Consider the following 15,812-nt stretch of genomic DNA (forward strand, 5'->3'; position numbering starts at 1 on the left):
TTCCTCCATGCTGTGCCCAGACTTCTTGCATTTACTTGTAGAAATACACCTTGCAGCTCGGGCCTTGGCCCCTCCAAGAAAATCTTTGATTTGCCAGGAGAGGCAGGAAATTGCGATTGAATCTAGTAACTACAAACAAATCTGAAAATAATTCTTCAGCGGATTCTTGCCAAATAATTCTGGCAGGAAATAACCCTGATGGAACTCAGTGAATTAGGAGAAAACACATTATATACCTCAGAGAGAGGATCAGACTGAAGTTACTGCATGCCTTTGTTTCACAAAAAACTAGAGCCCTGAGCAAAGAGACATCACAGACAGGATGGAAGAGAAATTTCTCCTTTGAAATAATGGCCCTGGGGCAGTTTCTAAGCCTATCAAGATGTGGAAAGGAAAATAATACCTGCAATAAAGTCAGGCCAAAATGATGTGCTAACAGCTTCAGAGCAATTCAAAAGTTCAGTACCAATAGTTCATTATGAAAAGGGGTTTCTCTGGCCACAAATGACCACTCAGGCACACTGCTTTGCATAAGCTCTGTCATCTGAACATCTAAACTCAGCAAATTACCCCTAGCCAAATTATCCTGATGGTTTGTTTCACCGAACTCTTAACAGTAACCATGCAAATACATAGTTCTAATGGTCACATTGCCTAGGCAGATTTAAACACCATTTTACTATTCTGTTTTCACTTGACTATTTGATCTTTGGGCTAGTTGCTAATATCATCTGTCAACCTGGCACAGTATTGGGGAAAAAAAATACTTTCAGCTAAGATTTTCAACTGTCCAGACGTCTAGTTAAGAGATAGTGGATTCCTAACAGTCATCAGGTAAATAGCAAAGATCCTTATCATAGTGGTCTGGTAGAGCTAAGAAAATGTGAACTACTAACGTAGGAATCACTCCTTCACGTTACCAGGAAAGGGCCAAGAAAAAGATAGACCTTCCTTCACTGGGGCACCATTTCTGAGATGCCATTTCACTCAGGCAGCACCAGATGTGTTCCTGTCACCTGTTACTGAAATGAAAGTCCTCCAGGACAAGGACACACCATGGAATGGAATGCGAACAGTCCTTTAACGTAAAACGTAGAATCGTGAGACGGCCTCCTCCTCGTGCAGCCCCATTGCTTTCTTATTAACTCTTCCTTACTTTCATGGTCCTTGACCTGACCACTGGCAAAAAGTAAGTTTCTTGGTTGCTTCTTGCAATTTTTTTGTTTGTTTGTTTGTTTTTCTGGACGCGCAGGCTCAGCGGCCATGGCTCATGGCCCAGCCGCTCCGCGGCATGTGGGATCTTCCCGGACTGGGGCACGAACCCACGTCCCCTGCACTGGCAGGCGGACTCTCAACCACTGCGCTACCAGGGAAGCCCTGCTTCTTGCAATTTAACTTACCCCTTCACTTCCTCTTATTTTTCTTTTTCCTGGATTATAGACAAAGTAGAAGCCAATGTTTTGAAAAAAACCTGAATAACAGAAGAAGATAGAAAAGGGGAGGAGTGTGGGTGGGATGTCTGATCAAGGTCTTCCCTGGTTGGGAAGGTCACCCCTCCCTCTGGAGCTGCAGTGCTTTTCAGGTGCAAATATGCTTGTGTCCTGGTTTGAAACAGTACACTATGTTGCAACTTCTGGAAACACTGTAGTGTCACTATGCCATATCTCCTATGTTTACTGGTAATAATAACCACACTAAGTTCAATCAACTATATATTATTCAAAATACCATAAATCAAATCCACCTTTAAAAGTAGAGTTAGTTCCCAAATGAATCACATTTACTTTTCTTCTGAGTGATTTAAAATTTCCTTTGTCTGGATATTATTTCAGTAACAGTAATGAATATATATATATAGCTATACATCAATGCCTGTATCTATAGCTATAGAATATATAAGCCCTTCTGCAAATCTCACTAAAATTATTTAATATGACTTACATTCCATATGCATGGATTCAATGTTATTTTAAACTTAAGTGAATTTGAAATTACAAATTATGTGATCCTGCTTTTATAGAGTCAACCAATCTAAGATAGATCACAGCATTGCTTTATTTCAGCATCACATGTAAAATGCCAGTATCAGGTCAAACTAAAGATCAAACTTCCTCTCCATCTTGAATTTTTTTTTTTTTTTTTTTTTTTTTTTTGCGGTACACGGGCCTCTCACTGTTGCAGCCTCTCCCTCTGCAGAGCACAGGCTCCGCACGTGCAGGCTCAGCGGCCATGGTTCACGGGCCCAGCCGCTCCGCGGCATGTGGGATCTTCCCGGACCGCGGCACGAACCCGTGTCCCCTGCATCGGCAGGCGGACTCTCAACCACTGCGCCACCAGGGAAGACCTCCATCTTGAATTTTTAAAGATGTTGTGGTGAGCTGGAGAAGACAGGGAAGGAGACGTCAAACAGGAGACATTTCTTCTTAAATGTGGAACATGCGGCAATTGTATGGAGAAAAATTTTAAAAGGTACTTAGGAACACACGTATACATACACACATGTGATAAAGAAAATGAATTTTAAAATACAGTTTGGAAGGGGGGAAGGGCTAAATTAGGAGTTTGGGCTTAACATACACATACTATTACGTATAAAATAGATAACCAACAAGGACCTACTGTATAGCACAGGGAACTATACTCAATAGTTTGTAATAACCTATAAGGGAAAAGAATCTGGGGCTTCCCTGGTGGCGCAGTGGTTGAGAGTCCGCCTGCCAATGCGGGGGACACGGGTTCGTGCCCCGGTCCGGGAAGATCCCACATGCCGCGGAGCGGCTGGGCCCGTGAGCCATGGCCGCTGAGCCTGCGCGTCCAGAGCCTGCGCTCCGGACGGGAGAGGCCACAACAGTGAGAGGCCCGCGTACCGCAAAAAAATAAAGAAAGAAAGAATCTGAAAAGAATATATATATGACTGAATCACTTTGCTGTACACCTGAAACTAACATACTATAAATCAACTATACTTCAATTTAAAAAAATAATAAAATAAAATACAGTTTGAAAAAATGATCTTTCCCCCACTAATGCTCTATGTAGTAACAGTTTCCCCCCAAAATCAAGACTTTTAATTAAACAAGTATTCTTCATATAACATTTTAAACTTTGACAACAAATATTAGTCCACTGATGAAACTTCCTCACTCTGTCCTTCTAATGGCAAACACAACATTTTTCCATCTCACAATGGGTCCCCAGAGTTGTTCTCAGCGCTGAGAATGGCTGCCATGCCCACTGGGTTTGGGGAGTGGCCTGGAAATGTAGACGTTTTAGAATAGAATCACGTCTAGGTGGACCTATAAGGAATCTTCACAATCACGTCCCACCTCCTCATTTGATAGGTAAACAATACAAGGTCACTAACCCAGAGTCACGCAGCCAGTTACTGAAAGAGATGGCACACACCCCAGGGCTCCTGAGCCCTACACCCAAAGCATTGGCCCTGGCCGGAGGCCCTGGCATCATGTCTGAGCTCCACCACCCGCCATCAGTGTTGCTTCCACTAGAGCCCTTAGCTGCTCTGAGCCCCAGTTTCCTATGGGATAAAAATAGTACCAATCCATAGGGCTATTTTAAGAGCTAAATGCCATAACTCAAAGTACTCAGCCCTGAATCTGGCACATTGTAGGTGGTCAATAAATGTTGATGGTTATCTTTACATGATAATATTTACTTAGTCTTCAGCTATAGTATTAATAAAATACTGGGGAAAATGAAAGTCAAACAGTATTTTACACCATAATAAAACGGCGTGTTCTTTATCCAATAAAATACTTTAAAAGAGTACTGAAAACACCTATTTTGAAAAGAAACAGCAGAAACACCAACAGGTCTCAAAAATCAAGGTATAAACTTTATCATTCAAAGCGCTGGCATCAAAGGGAGGCCATTTCATTTTTGACACATTAAACAAAAGAATTTTTAAACTTTTTCCTTTATTTCGCCAAGTGTCTGATTGACTTGAGGTTAGAAAACGTCCTTATTGAGACATAATTCACATACCATAAAATTCACCCATGTAAAGTGCAGAGTTTAGGGGTTTTTAGAATATTCACAGAGTTGGGCAACCATCACCACAATCTAATTTTAGAACACTTTCATCATCCAAAAAGAAACGCAGTGCCCACTAGAAGTGATTCACTTGATTGAGAACCTGTACATTTTTTGACCGGCTTTTTAATATTTCTGGATCTGAGAGGTTTCACACTTACTCCAACCACATGAGACCACAGCAATTTCCTGCCTTGTTTCCTCTCCCTGCCCTCTGCTCATGCTTCACCCTGCACACCTGCACTTTTTCGTTAGCCCTGCCCCTGCTTTCTGTCTTGACTTTTATCCCATCATGTGAATTTAAAGGACTGACTCTTCAGTAGGAGAATTTGCAATGCTCACCTTTTCACTGCATTTCCCTTGCTTGTATTCATCTCCAAGTCCAAGTTAATTCAGCCTTGTCAAGGTGTGAGAAAAGGAAAAGCATTCCATCCAAGTGAAACACCACACCCACACAATTGTAACTTGAGCAGAAAACCCATTTATTGGTGAAAACTTTACAAAACGAGAGCTTTTAAAAAGCACACAGCCACACACCCAATAATGAAAATATAAAAATTCACCATCTCCTATAAAGAGTTTAACAAGTAATAAACTGTTATGCCCTAGTTTTGAATGATATAAAGGAGGAAGCCTCATAGATAAATTTCTCTGATTTTTACTTAGAGATTTAAATTATTTCTTAAAAACACCATGATGAAAGGTCACTGTGAAGAAATTTCAGTAGCAATCTGTGTTTTATAAATAACAAGAAAGTGAGACAATCGTTTGAACTCACTACATGTCTTGGAGGAACACAATCAAATGAGGATGGTACAGGAAAAGGAAAAGTCATCACATAAATCTGCATCTCCAACTAGATGTCATCACAATGACCGAAAAAAGGCCAGGGAGAGACCACAGAGATAGAGCCAGAAGGAACCTCGGAGATCATTCACTCCTAACTCTATTTACATAGGAAGCCACCGAGCCCACGTCACACAGCCAATTAGTGGAAGGCCAGAGGCTAAAGGACGATTTGAACATAGAAGCCTGGAGAGCAGAAAAGAATGCGATAGTTACTTTCTCTGGTTGTCTCAACATGACTGCATCCCCATAAAAGAGGGATTGAAATCCAACCAGCAAGACCTTAAGCTCCACGTTGGTTTGGAAATGGAATAGGAGAGAATCACGCCAATTCCCAATGCCTTCGGGAATACAAGGAAGGTCGGATTTATCTTTATTCTCAAGAGAGCCTAAGATAATTCATAACCAGAATCTAAGAGCTATTAAAAAAAAAAAAAAAAGCAGCTGTGACAAGCCAGCTGGAGGAGGCTGAAGCCAAAATGGACTGGGGCTTGGAGCAGACTGTGAGGTGACAGAAACTCTGCTTGCTCCCCTGTCTGAGGTTCTGTCACCCGCCCTGGGCCTGAGGCAGCCTGCCCCATCCTGCTGCTCTTATAAGGCTCCAGTGGCTAAGCCTGTTGTTGGAAACTTGGGCTTTGCCCAGGACACATCACCAAAATAGCTCTTGCAAAAAGGAAAAGTCAACAATGCAGTGTACTGATCTCAAGAAAGGAAAACGTTCTTAATACCAATAAGACAGAGCTTGCTGCAGAGCTGTTAAATTCCTTGCCTTAAGTGTATTTTTAATCGTACTCTACTTCTTTGACACTTTTGCTTTATAGGAGGATTCCTGGGTTTACTAATCTACAGTCACAGAATAGCAGTACCTCCTGTTCAATCTGGAACATGGGGTCAGTTCCAATGCGTATTAAACCTCACTGGGGTTCAGCTGCTTCATCTGCAGAAGGAATATCTGACAGACTATGAAGTCCCTTCTAGCTCTAAAACTGGGCTTCCACGGCACCATCCGTCAAACTTCCTGGTCGATGCCTCAAGCGTTCACGGAGAGATGGCAGAAGTCGGCTCTCTTTGGGCCAGGATCGAAACACACGCAAGGCACCGTTTCTGCCACTGAGGAACTCATCACCCCATGGGTTAACTATGGATTGAGATAAAATTTCTTCTTCTCATAGAAGATTATTAAGGCACTAAGTTGATGGTGTTTGGGAAGGAGTAATTCAAATAACTAAAATATTGGGTTGGCCAAAAAGTTCGTTCGGGTTTTCGTAACATTGAAATCTGGAACAAACTTTTTGGTCAACCCAATACGAGGCATTAGAGAAATCCCTCTGTTTTAAATATAAAGAACTGCTTCTGTGTTTACCATCCTAGAGAAACAGGAGCAACGACTTGGTTATTTCGACACTGCCTTGTTTTTCTCCTTTAAAAAGATATACACATTCTACTAGAAGGAACTCTCCCAGCCCCACAAACAGACATTTTATCACCTAGCTTAGAAAAAATATATATATATATGAGAACTAGCAAACTTGGGCTATTGGAGAAAACCAACCAACTGACAGATCCCATCCACATTTTCTCCTGTTTCAGAGGAAAAGAAGACGAAGATAACGCACCACAAACATGTTTTCAGATTTATCACCAATTTGGCAGTCTGCACCAGTGAGGTAGTTTGGAAGAGACGCAAAGTTACAGAAGTAAGGGCACTGAATCTAGATTCCACCTCCTGTGCTTCCCTTGACAGAAATATACCTTCTACTGGAAGTAGGGATTTTACTTTTAACCCTACACAAATAATAAAGGCTCACTCATCACCCCTGACTTATACAGACTTTGACTGTTTTCACAGTCCTGGTGAAGGGTTTGCATAAATCACGCAGCATCCCTTGCCCCGGTTCCCCTTGAGACAGAGCAAAACTGGTTGGCTTTCATAAGCACCAAAGCTGCAAACCTCATTGTGAACGTCACAGACCTAGCTGGGTAGGGACAATTTCAATACTTCTAGCTGCAAGACAAAGGAAATGACTCAGCCTGCACCTGGTGTGCAAAGGAAACAGGAGAAAGAGATGTCCAAATCAAATAGCATAAATGCACATTTTCTTAAGGCAATCTGCCCAGTTTCTCTTCCGGTGTTCTGGGGTTATTTCTGTTGTTGTTGTTGTTCTTGTTATTTTGTTTTGCTGTTTAAATTTTACATGCAATTATATATTAGATGAGAAGCTTTAAAGTTGAGGAGATCTCCATCCAACCATACTAGTGAATACAATACATGGCTCACGTTTGTGTTGTAGCAAAAATTCTTATAAAAATATTCATCTGCGGGCTTCCCTGGTGGCGCAGTGGTTAAGAATCCGCCTGCCAATGCAGGGGACACAGGTTCGAGCCCTGGCCCGGGAAGATCCCACATGTCGTGGAGCAACTAACCCCAGGAGCCACAACTACTGAGCCCACGCGCCTAGAGCCCGTGCTCCGCAACAAGAGGAGCCACTGCAATGAGAAGCCCACGCAGCAACAAGGACCCAACACAGCCAAAAATAAATAAATAAATTTATTTATTTTAAAAATACATATATATTCATTTGCAGTCTGTAGGACTGTATGGAACTTACAACTATGCTTTGAGTTTATGAAAGGACTTCTGGCTTTGCTGGATTAAGACCTCTGGAGATCAACTCCCTAATACGTACCTGAAAATAAGATTTTATGTATGCCAAAATTAAAGTTGCCGATGTCTAGATTTTTTAAATGGCATAATTCTAAATAAATTCATCAGAGCAGAACTTTTCCCAGTTTTCAGGGCCTCTGCTTTCCACACATGGGCTTTAACTGCTTCCTAGACAATCCAGTGGAGGTTGGTGGTCATCTTGGCCCCCTCACTACTGAGTGTGAGATTAAAATTCATACCTTGTGAGATCGCAAAAGACTGTGTCATGAGATTTTCATAAACTTCTCCAAAGGAATGAAGTTCATGGATTTTATAATACTTAAAGGCCTTTAGTTGTTGTGGTTACTTGGGCCTCACAGCTCTGTCAGAAAGACTTACCCCTGACCAGCTAGGGCATAGTTTTATGTAAATGGCGCTCCTTTTACATTTGTTTGGTATTGAATAATACCAAAAAGGATTTATCGTCAAATTATCCGCATCTATTAAAATAGGATGTGTCCTGGGAATTCCCTGGAGGTCCAGCGGTTAGGACTTGGCATTTTCACTGCCAGAGGCCAGGTTCAACCCCTGGTCGGGGAGCTAAGATCCCGCAAGCCACAAGGAGAGGCCAGAAAAAAAAAAAAAGAGAGAGAGAGAGAATAAAATAGGATGTGCCCTGTTCCCTGCTTTGACGAAAGAACTGATCTAATTTTAAGGCCTTGGGTCAGTGGCCTCCTGGACTGCTCAACCATATGAAGCCAAAGGGATGCTGGCCTAAAAGTCTTCTATAGAACAATTGAGAAGGTTCCCTTTTTCGTGTGTGAAATGCCTTTCTACTCACGGCATTACCCAGCATGACTGTGTTTTGCTGTTGCTACACCCAATCCAGGCTCTAGCCCAGGGCCTGATGTTTTAAAAATTAGGGGTTTTAACACATATTAACAGTAAGTTAGAACAACTCAGTAAAGTTGCCCCCAAATACTGAGAGTGGAGGAGGTATAGAAAGACATGTGGCAGTGGAGATCACTTGGAAACTAGATATTCTTCTTACTTACTGGATAATTACTTAATGCTTAGTGACTAATTCTCAGAAACCCTCCTCAACTTGCTCTTTACAAACCAGTCTGCGATACTGTCAATTACTGGCACGGGACAATCACACATAAATTACCTCCTTCGGAAAGTACGTCTTTTCTGAGAATAGGTTTCATACTATGGTACAGCTTAAAAAAATTCTTCACCTATGGCAAGGTTTGTGAGTCCACCTAGAAATACGCCCATTCAACAAGTACTTATTTCATGCCTACTACGTATCATGAGCTGACCCAGGCACTAAGGAGACATCCATGAACAGGAAGGACAAGGATCCCGCCCTCCCGGACCTGACATTCTGGTTTAGGGAGAATCATATAACCGGAGTCAACTGGTCCCATCTCTCCAGAGGGCGCTGCCTCTCAGAGCTCATCTTACTCGAAGAGGCCATATTGGAAGACAATTAAAACCCCTCCTTTTACTGTGAAAACCTTTTGGAATTTCAATGTCTTAAAACCCGTCCAAAGCATGTCTTCCAAAAGACCTCCTTACCGGTAGCAAATGAACATATTTCTAAGCAAATGGCAACAATGAATATTTCTAAGCATAATTAGAAAAGAGAAGACATGCTCTCATCCACATGCGTTTCCATATGGTAGATTCATCCTGTTTCCAAAATGGCATTAAAATTCTGCAATATTGTATAAAAATGCGTTGGTTGATATGACCTAAAGGATCAAATTATCTAAGTCTTAAAAGTAACATTATTCACTAATAAATGGTCTGTTCAAGCAGAAAAAAAAATGATGTCCTCCAGTTCTACATGGCAAGTTATTTTACACACTGTCTCGTAAATGTTCCAGCTGTGCTGAACAACAGCTGTCATATTCAGTGAAAAAGCCACATTAAGTTATTGTAATATTTAGTAAAGGGGTCTAATTATTTTTTTTGAAGCTGTCATTTTTTTTAAGCACATGAATAATTTTGGGGGTATTTTGGCTGCGTTGGGTCTTCATTGCTGCGCACAGGCCTTCTCTAGTTGTGGCGAGCAGGGGCTACTCTTTGCTGTGGTGCGTGGGCTTCTCATTGCAGTGGCATCTCTTGTTGCGGAGCATGGGGTCTAGGCACGCAAGCTTTAGTAGTTGTGGCTCACGGGCTCAGTAGTTGTGGCTCGTGGGCTCTAGAGCACAGGCTCAGTAGTTGTGGCGCACAGGTTTAGTTGCTCTGTGGCATCTGGGATCTTCCCAGGCCAGGGCTGGAACTCGAGTCCCCTGCATTGGCAGGTGGATCCCTAACCACTGCGCCACCAGGGAAGTCCTGCACGTGAATAATTCTAAACCTTTTCTTAACCTGTAAAATAATTTTTACCTTCCTAAATGAGGAAGACGATTAAAAGGCTGATAATCATCTCCAACCTTACCCTACAGTCACCCACTGGATTTTTAGTTACCATAGATAAACATCAACATCTGTCACCATACATAATACTTCTCAGTTGCAAATCTGATTCCTTCATCAAAGAAAAAATTTAATTTATTTAAAATATTTGTTCTTCCAACGGGATATTCTCTCGCCCTCTTGCATGCCTTCGAGGAGGAGGGTTATCTAAAAATGAGAGTTTCATTTTCTGGAATACCATACTTCCCTTTGTGCTCCTCAAATAATTTCCTTAGCTCGTCCATATAGGTCTGATGCAACTCCTCAATCTGCTCTGGGGTTGGGTGCAGGGTCTGACGAACAGGGATTGGGCGGCCAACTGCAAAAACAGAGAATACATCATACATAAGAAATCAAAACCACTCCACCACAAACTACCACCTCTAATGGACAGCCCTAGAAAGATCTCCCAATCAGAATCTGTCAGGCCTGCCAGCTCCCATCCCTTTTTCCTTTTACTGGCTGCCTGCCGTAGTCACACCATCTCTTTTGGTAGCAAATAAAGAGCTTTCCTTCTCAGCAGACGCTGGATTGTCAGGATGCTTGTGGTTTTGACTTTGAGTCAAATGAACTACTGTGCTGGCTGCAGCTGGGAGATAAGAGGACATTGCTGTGTGTGCACGTCAGCAGCTCGCTCCTCTGGTACAGCTGACAGCCAGACCACAGTGCTCTATTATCACTGCCTGGGAAATCTTAGCTCATGAGGCAGCAGCCCTCTATTCTGGCTCTGTTTAATGTCATCCTAAAAAAATGAAAAGAATATATATCTTCACTGCTAAGTATCTGTACCAGAAGACATACATAATCACAAGGATTCCACTGTCTGTAATGGTGGAAAACAAAACCAACCAAAAGTATTAATAGAAAAACACATTAAATAAACCACAGACCATTCATTCAGTGGAATCCTAGGCAGCAATTCTTTTAAAAACTAAATGATATTTTTGTAACTGTGTATGGTGACTTATTGTGGTGATCATTTTACAATATATACAAATATCAAATCAACACTTGAAGCTAACTGTTATATGCAATTATATCTCAATTTAAAAAATGAGATGTCTAAAATGTTGTAGGTGGGGAAAAGTTGTAAAATAACATAGTATGATCCTACTTATTAAAAATGTCTCTATTAGGTGCATTATAAGCTTTTAGTGCACTAAGCAAATCTACACTGATAGCCCTTACCTGGAGGGAGGGAGGAAGAGCTGGGGGAATTTACATTTTATCTGTATTGTATGAATTTTCTACAATGAGAAGGCATTGGTGTTATCTGTATAATTAAAAATGAACTAATTAATTTTTTAAAACCTAGCAATTTCTACATGTATTTTAAGGCATTTATATAATAAATAACTTTTATCTCACTTGTGTCAGATTTTGAGACACTAGATATACATGGCCCCACCTCCTGCTGCCCTCAGTCCTCTCTGCTACTCATAGCGACCTCTGCTGGCCTGATGCTGCTACCGACGCCAGGAGTTGAAAAGGTACAGGATGTTCAATGAACGGCAAACTGCTGACTGCATTTGATTAGCTTGGGCATGAGGTCAAATGGGGCTGTAGGTAACAGAATGGCACTCGCAGGGCCTCCTTTGCCCACCCGGAGTCTCCCCACGCTACATCCAAGGTTCGATCCATGTTAGTAACAAAAGGTGATTAGTTAAGAAGGTACCAGAGAAAGAAGGAAGTGATAAATAACAGTAGAAGGAAGTGTGACAATAGTATGGGAGGTAAGGGAGCACAGAGAAGGGAATGTATACACACAAACACACACACATATATTATAATATATTATATATTAAGAAGATATCTATCTATATCTATCTATATTTATATACAATGTTACACATAATCTATATATCCTATGTATAGATATATAACCTCCTTATCACAACATTAGTATTCTCAAATTGCTACGTTTTTAACCATATATAGCCTCAAGAAGCTCCTATGCAGTTTTCCTTGAAAGCTTGGATGTCAAACATACATAGTAGACATCAGTCCTTTGTAATTTAACATAACTATCTCGCTGTCAGTGTGGTTGACTTTTTTTTGTTGTTGCCACACAGCTTGCAGGATCTCAGTTCCCTGACCAGGGATTGAACCCAGGCCCAAGGCAGTGAAAGCACTGAGTTCTAACCACAGAATGGCCAGGGAACTCTCATGTCATTTGTGGTTGAGATACAGACTAGGAGAGGCTGAAATGATGGGGTGGAATTGGGGGTTGGTGTTGCACAGGAAGCACCAGGCTAGACCAGATCCAGTGCTAGCTCACCAGCAGGTACACGGAGCTAGTAAGTAACTTCTTCTCTGGCCTTAATTTTCACATGTATGGAATAAAAGAGTAGGCAACCTTGAAGCTTCCATCCAGCTCCGATGTTTGTTGTTGTCTGAGGAAAGAAACTGAGAAATTTACGTGCTCATTGAGAAATCTACCTGCAAATCTACTAGCAAATCTGTGGTGTTACAGAAATAGCTTCTGTTTTCTTAGTGAAATTATCCCAAGGAGAGAGGTTAAGTGCAACTATTCTGGGTGGGAAGGGGGATTTATAAAGAGATACAGTGGTCCAAGAAGATGAAGAGTGCTGTTCCCAGCTTACTTCAATTAGGCCTTGTGAATTCTGAATTATTGAGTCTTATTTCCTGAGATATCCTACAGTTAATTCCAATCCTGTTCTTTTCCTATTAAGAGTTTTATTATATTTCAGATAGTTCTTCCAGAGGGCTCAAACACGCTCCTCTAAATTGAATTTAGCATCATTAGATTTTTCCCTTTAAACTGTGAGACAAACACAGTCATACTTGTCTTTCTCTTATTTACACACAAAGAAACTGAGATGCTGAAAGTTTCTAAACTATACATACACATACACAAAAACAAACAAAAACCAAAGGAAATGAAGATTTAAACCCAGCACTTCTGCCTCTCGTTACTAAACTAACCCAAAATTGGATTAGAGAGCAAGAACCTTTCTCAATTACTTTTTAGGGATACAGACAGAGGTAACAAAACAAAAACTTGCAAATCTGAGAAGGGTCCCCGGAGCCCTAGAAGACCAGAGTTCCCTCTCTCCACAAAAAGGAGATTTTTACTATCAAGGAGAAGAAAGCTGTCTTCCACATAAGACTGGGTTAGTTAGAGACTGCTGCCTGACTCCCTTTTTATAACACAAAGGAAAAACCAGCTGCATTAGATTGCTCTGGAGGTAGAACTCCTTGCCCTGGAAAAATCAGCTAACATCTACTTGTGGCAGAGTCAGGAATCTTAGCTCTTGTTTATGTTTCAGTGCTTTTTATAGCTGGCATGCTCCTTTGTTCCCTTTTCAATTCCATCCAACAATTCAGGATTAGTTATGTCTTTATTGCCTTACACAGCAGGCTTGCTCTAACTCCTGTGATGCTGCGCTGTATTTACCTAGATGGAGAATAAGCAGCTTCACGAGCTATTGTATTTGCAGCTGGAGAAGAGCTTGGAGATGGGAGTTATTTTCTTCTCATTGAGGCAAAGAGTTGGTATTTCTCAATAAGGAGCCTTTTTTCTATTTCTCTGTAATTGTGAACATTTTGCAGTTTTCTCTCTCTAATGGTCTCACATAGGAATTGCTCTTTCTTTAGATGCTACATAGCCATACACAAGAGACAGACCAGGCACAGAGCTGGGCGGAGTGGGATTTGGGAAGAGTCAAAACCTGGGTTCAAGTAAACCTCTGGCTTATGATGGAGTCTCAGAAGACGCCCAATGTAAGTATGTGTGTATATAAGTGTGTATACATATGCACACACACACACTCATGAACATTTACTGAGCACTTAATACATTGTACTGGGCACCATACTAATTCCTTTATTATTACCTCCTTTAATCCCTACTTTACAATTAAAATTTAAATTAGGATCCCCTTCCTTCCTTTCTATTTCAGAAAATCCATTAGCCTGCTTTTTTTCCCATTAGGATAGAATAATGACTTGAAACAAAATGGACTACTTTTGTCCTCAAGTGGTTCCAAACCAGTTTTATTTAAATAAGGTACATTCCCTTCCCTAACTTTTTTATCAAAAAAAAAAAAAATTCAAACCTATAGAAAAAAATAACACAATGAGCACTTGCATGCTCTTCCTCTAGACTCACCAGTTTTAAACATTTTGTGCACACACACACAATATGTATACGGATATACACACGTATTATTATTTTTATTTTTGTAGAACCATTTGAGAGTAAGTTGTAGACATCATTGATTCGATCATGCTATCTGCCTTAAAACTGCTCATGCTATAAAGACGAAGTTGAAAACCTAATCCAGCTTAAAGTAGGCTAAAGAAAGTGAAAATTAAATGCAATGTATGATCCTGCTATGGGAAAAAAAACTGCCCCCCACCAAAACACATAGCTAAAAAGAATGTTATTGTGGCAACTGATGAAATCTGGGTATGGCATGTACACTAGTTAATAGCATTTAATCGATGTTCAATTTCCTGAATTGTACTGACATTATAAAAGAGAATAATCTTGTTCTTAAGAGATAGACATAAAAGTAATTAGGAACAAATGGTCATGTTGTTTGCACTTAAACAGTTCAGCAATAACAACAGTAAAAGGTGTATTTATGATACCATTAGAGAGAGAGAGAAAAACCGTAGCAAAAATGTTAACCGGTGAGTCTAGGAGAAAGGCACACAGGAGTTCGTTTTACTACTCGTGAGACTTTTCTGAACATTTGAAATTTTTCAACATGACATTTTAAAACTTAAATCCAACACATACTAGGACACATGAAATTTCCTCCTTTAAACAGCAAGTTTCCCTTGTATTTTACTTTCTTACCCAAACAACTTTCTGTCATACCACCTGTACTGGCTCTACGACTCGAACTTAATAGTAAATTCATCTTAAAAAATTTTAATATGTACTTGTTCTATTTCTGAAAACTTAAGAATTATAATCAGACAGGCCTAACTAAAGACTAGACTTTAAGAACAGTGTGTAAAGGGTCACAGTTCCTTGCAAGAATGTTGCTTTTGTTTGTTTGTTTCTGCATCACAGACCTCCAGGAGGGCAAGGATTTTGCCTTATTTGTTCTCTGCTATGTTCTCAGTGCCCACAGGGTAGGAGCTCAAGACACATTTGTGAATCAACGAATTAGTCTTTAGTTAGTTCCTTGCAACATTCTTGCAAGGAACTGGACCCTGTACACACTGTTCTTAATGTCTAAACTCATTTCCTTTTTCTCTCCCAGTTGTCATGATGGATGTGACATTGAAATCAGTTTCTCTCCATTATTATGTAATAAAACATAATCTATGTGAGCACTTTATTGTACTCGGATAAACTGATAATAACCCGGAGAAAATATATAAATGACATACTATTTGTGACACATAAAGAAAATGTATGGTAGCTTCTTTATAAATTATGTCCATTGAGAATGACCCTCAGGAAAGAGGAAAGAAGGTCTTGATGGAAGATGCAGAGAAACCTGATGGTTTAGCAAAGTCTGGTGTAAGAAATATGCAGAGACTGATGATGGCATCTTAGAATTAGCCAGAGCACATTTTTAAAGGGATTTTAACTAACAGGACATTAACAGACAAAACCATTACAGTCCTAGGGAATCTTAGTGAATCTTGCTCACACTACAATGAATGCTCTGGGGACTTCCCTGGTGGCGCAGTGGTTAAGAATCCGCCTGCCAATGCAGGGGACACGGGTTCGAGCCCTGGTCCGGGAAGATCCCACATGCCGCGGAGCAACTAAGCCCGTGCGCCACAACTACTGAAGCCCGCGCTCTAGAGCCCACGC

General features: G+C 40.8%; 1 protein-coding gene across 3 annotated transcripts in view; it reads right to left on the bottom strand.

Moving 5' to 3' along the window:
* Positions 1 to 2,037: 2,037 nt before the first annotated feature.
* The window catches only part of MOGAT1 (monoacylglycerol O-acyltransferase 1), a 36,360-nt gene continuing 22,585 nt past the window's right edge, over positions 2,038 to 15,812 (bottom strand). Inside the window, exons 6-7 of one of the 3 annotated variants that reach the window (XM_067740424.1) lie at positions 3,365 to 10,328; positions 2,038 to 2,378 (exon numbers count right to left, since the gene is read on the bottom strand). In XM_067740424.1, coding sequence (XP_067596525.1) covers positions 10,174 to 10,328 — 155 coding nt within the window. In that variant the 3' untranslated portion in view covers positions 2,038 to 2,378; positions 3,365 to 10,173. Of the gene's footprint in view, positions 2,423 to 3,364; positions 10,329 to 15,812 lie in introns of all 3 variants that reach the window. The other 2 variants (XM_067740427.1, XM_067740426.1) reach the window with 2 other exon arrangements.

This window comes from Pseudorca crassidens, chromosome 6, assembly GCF_039906515.1.
Source record: "Pseudorca crassidens isolate mPseCra1 chromosome 6, mPseCra1.hap1, whole genome shotgun sequence".
NCBI lineage: Eukaryota > Metazoa > Chordata > Mammalia > Artiodactyla > Delphinidae > Pseudorca > Pseudorca crassidens.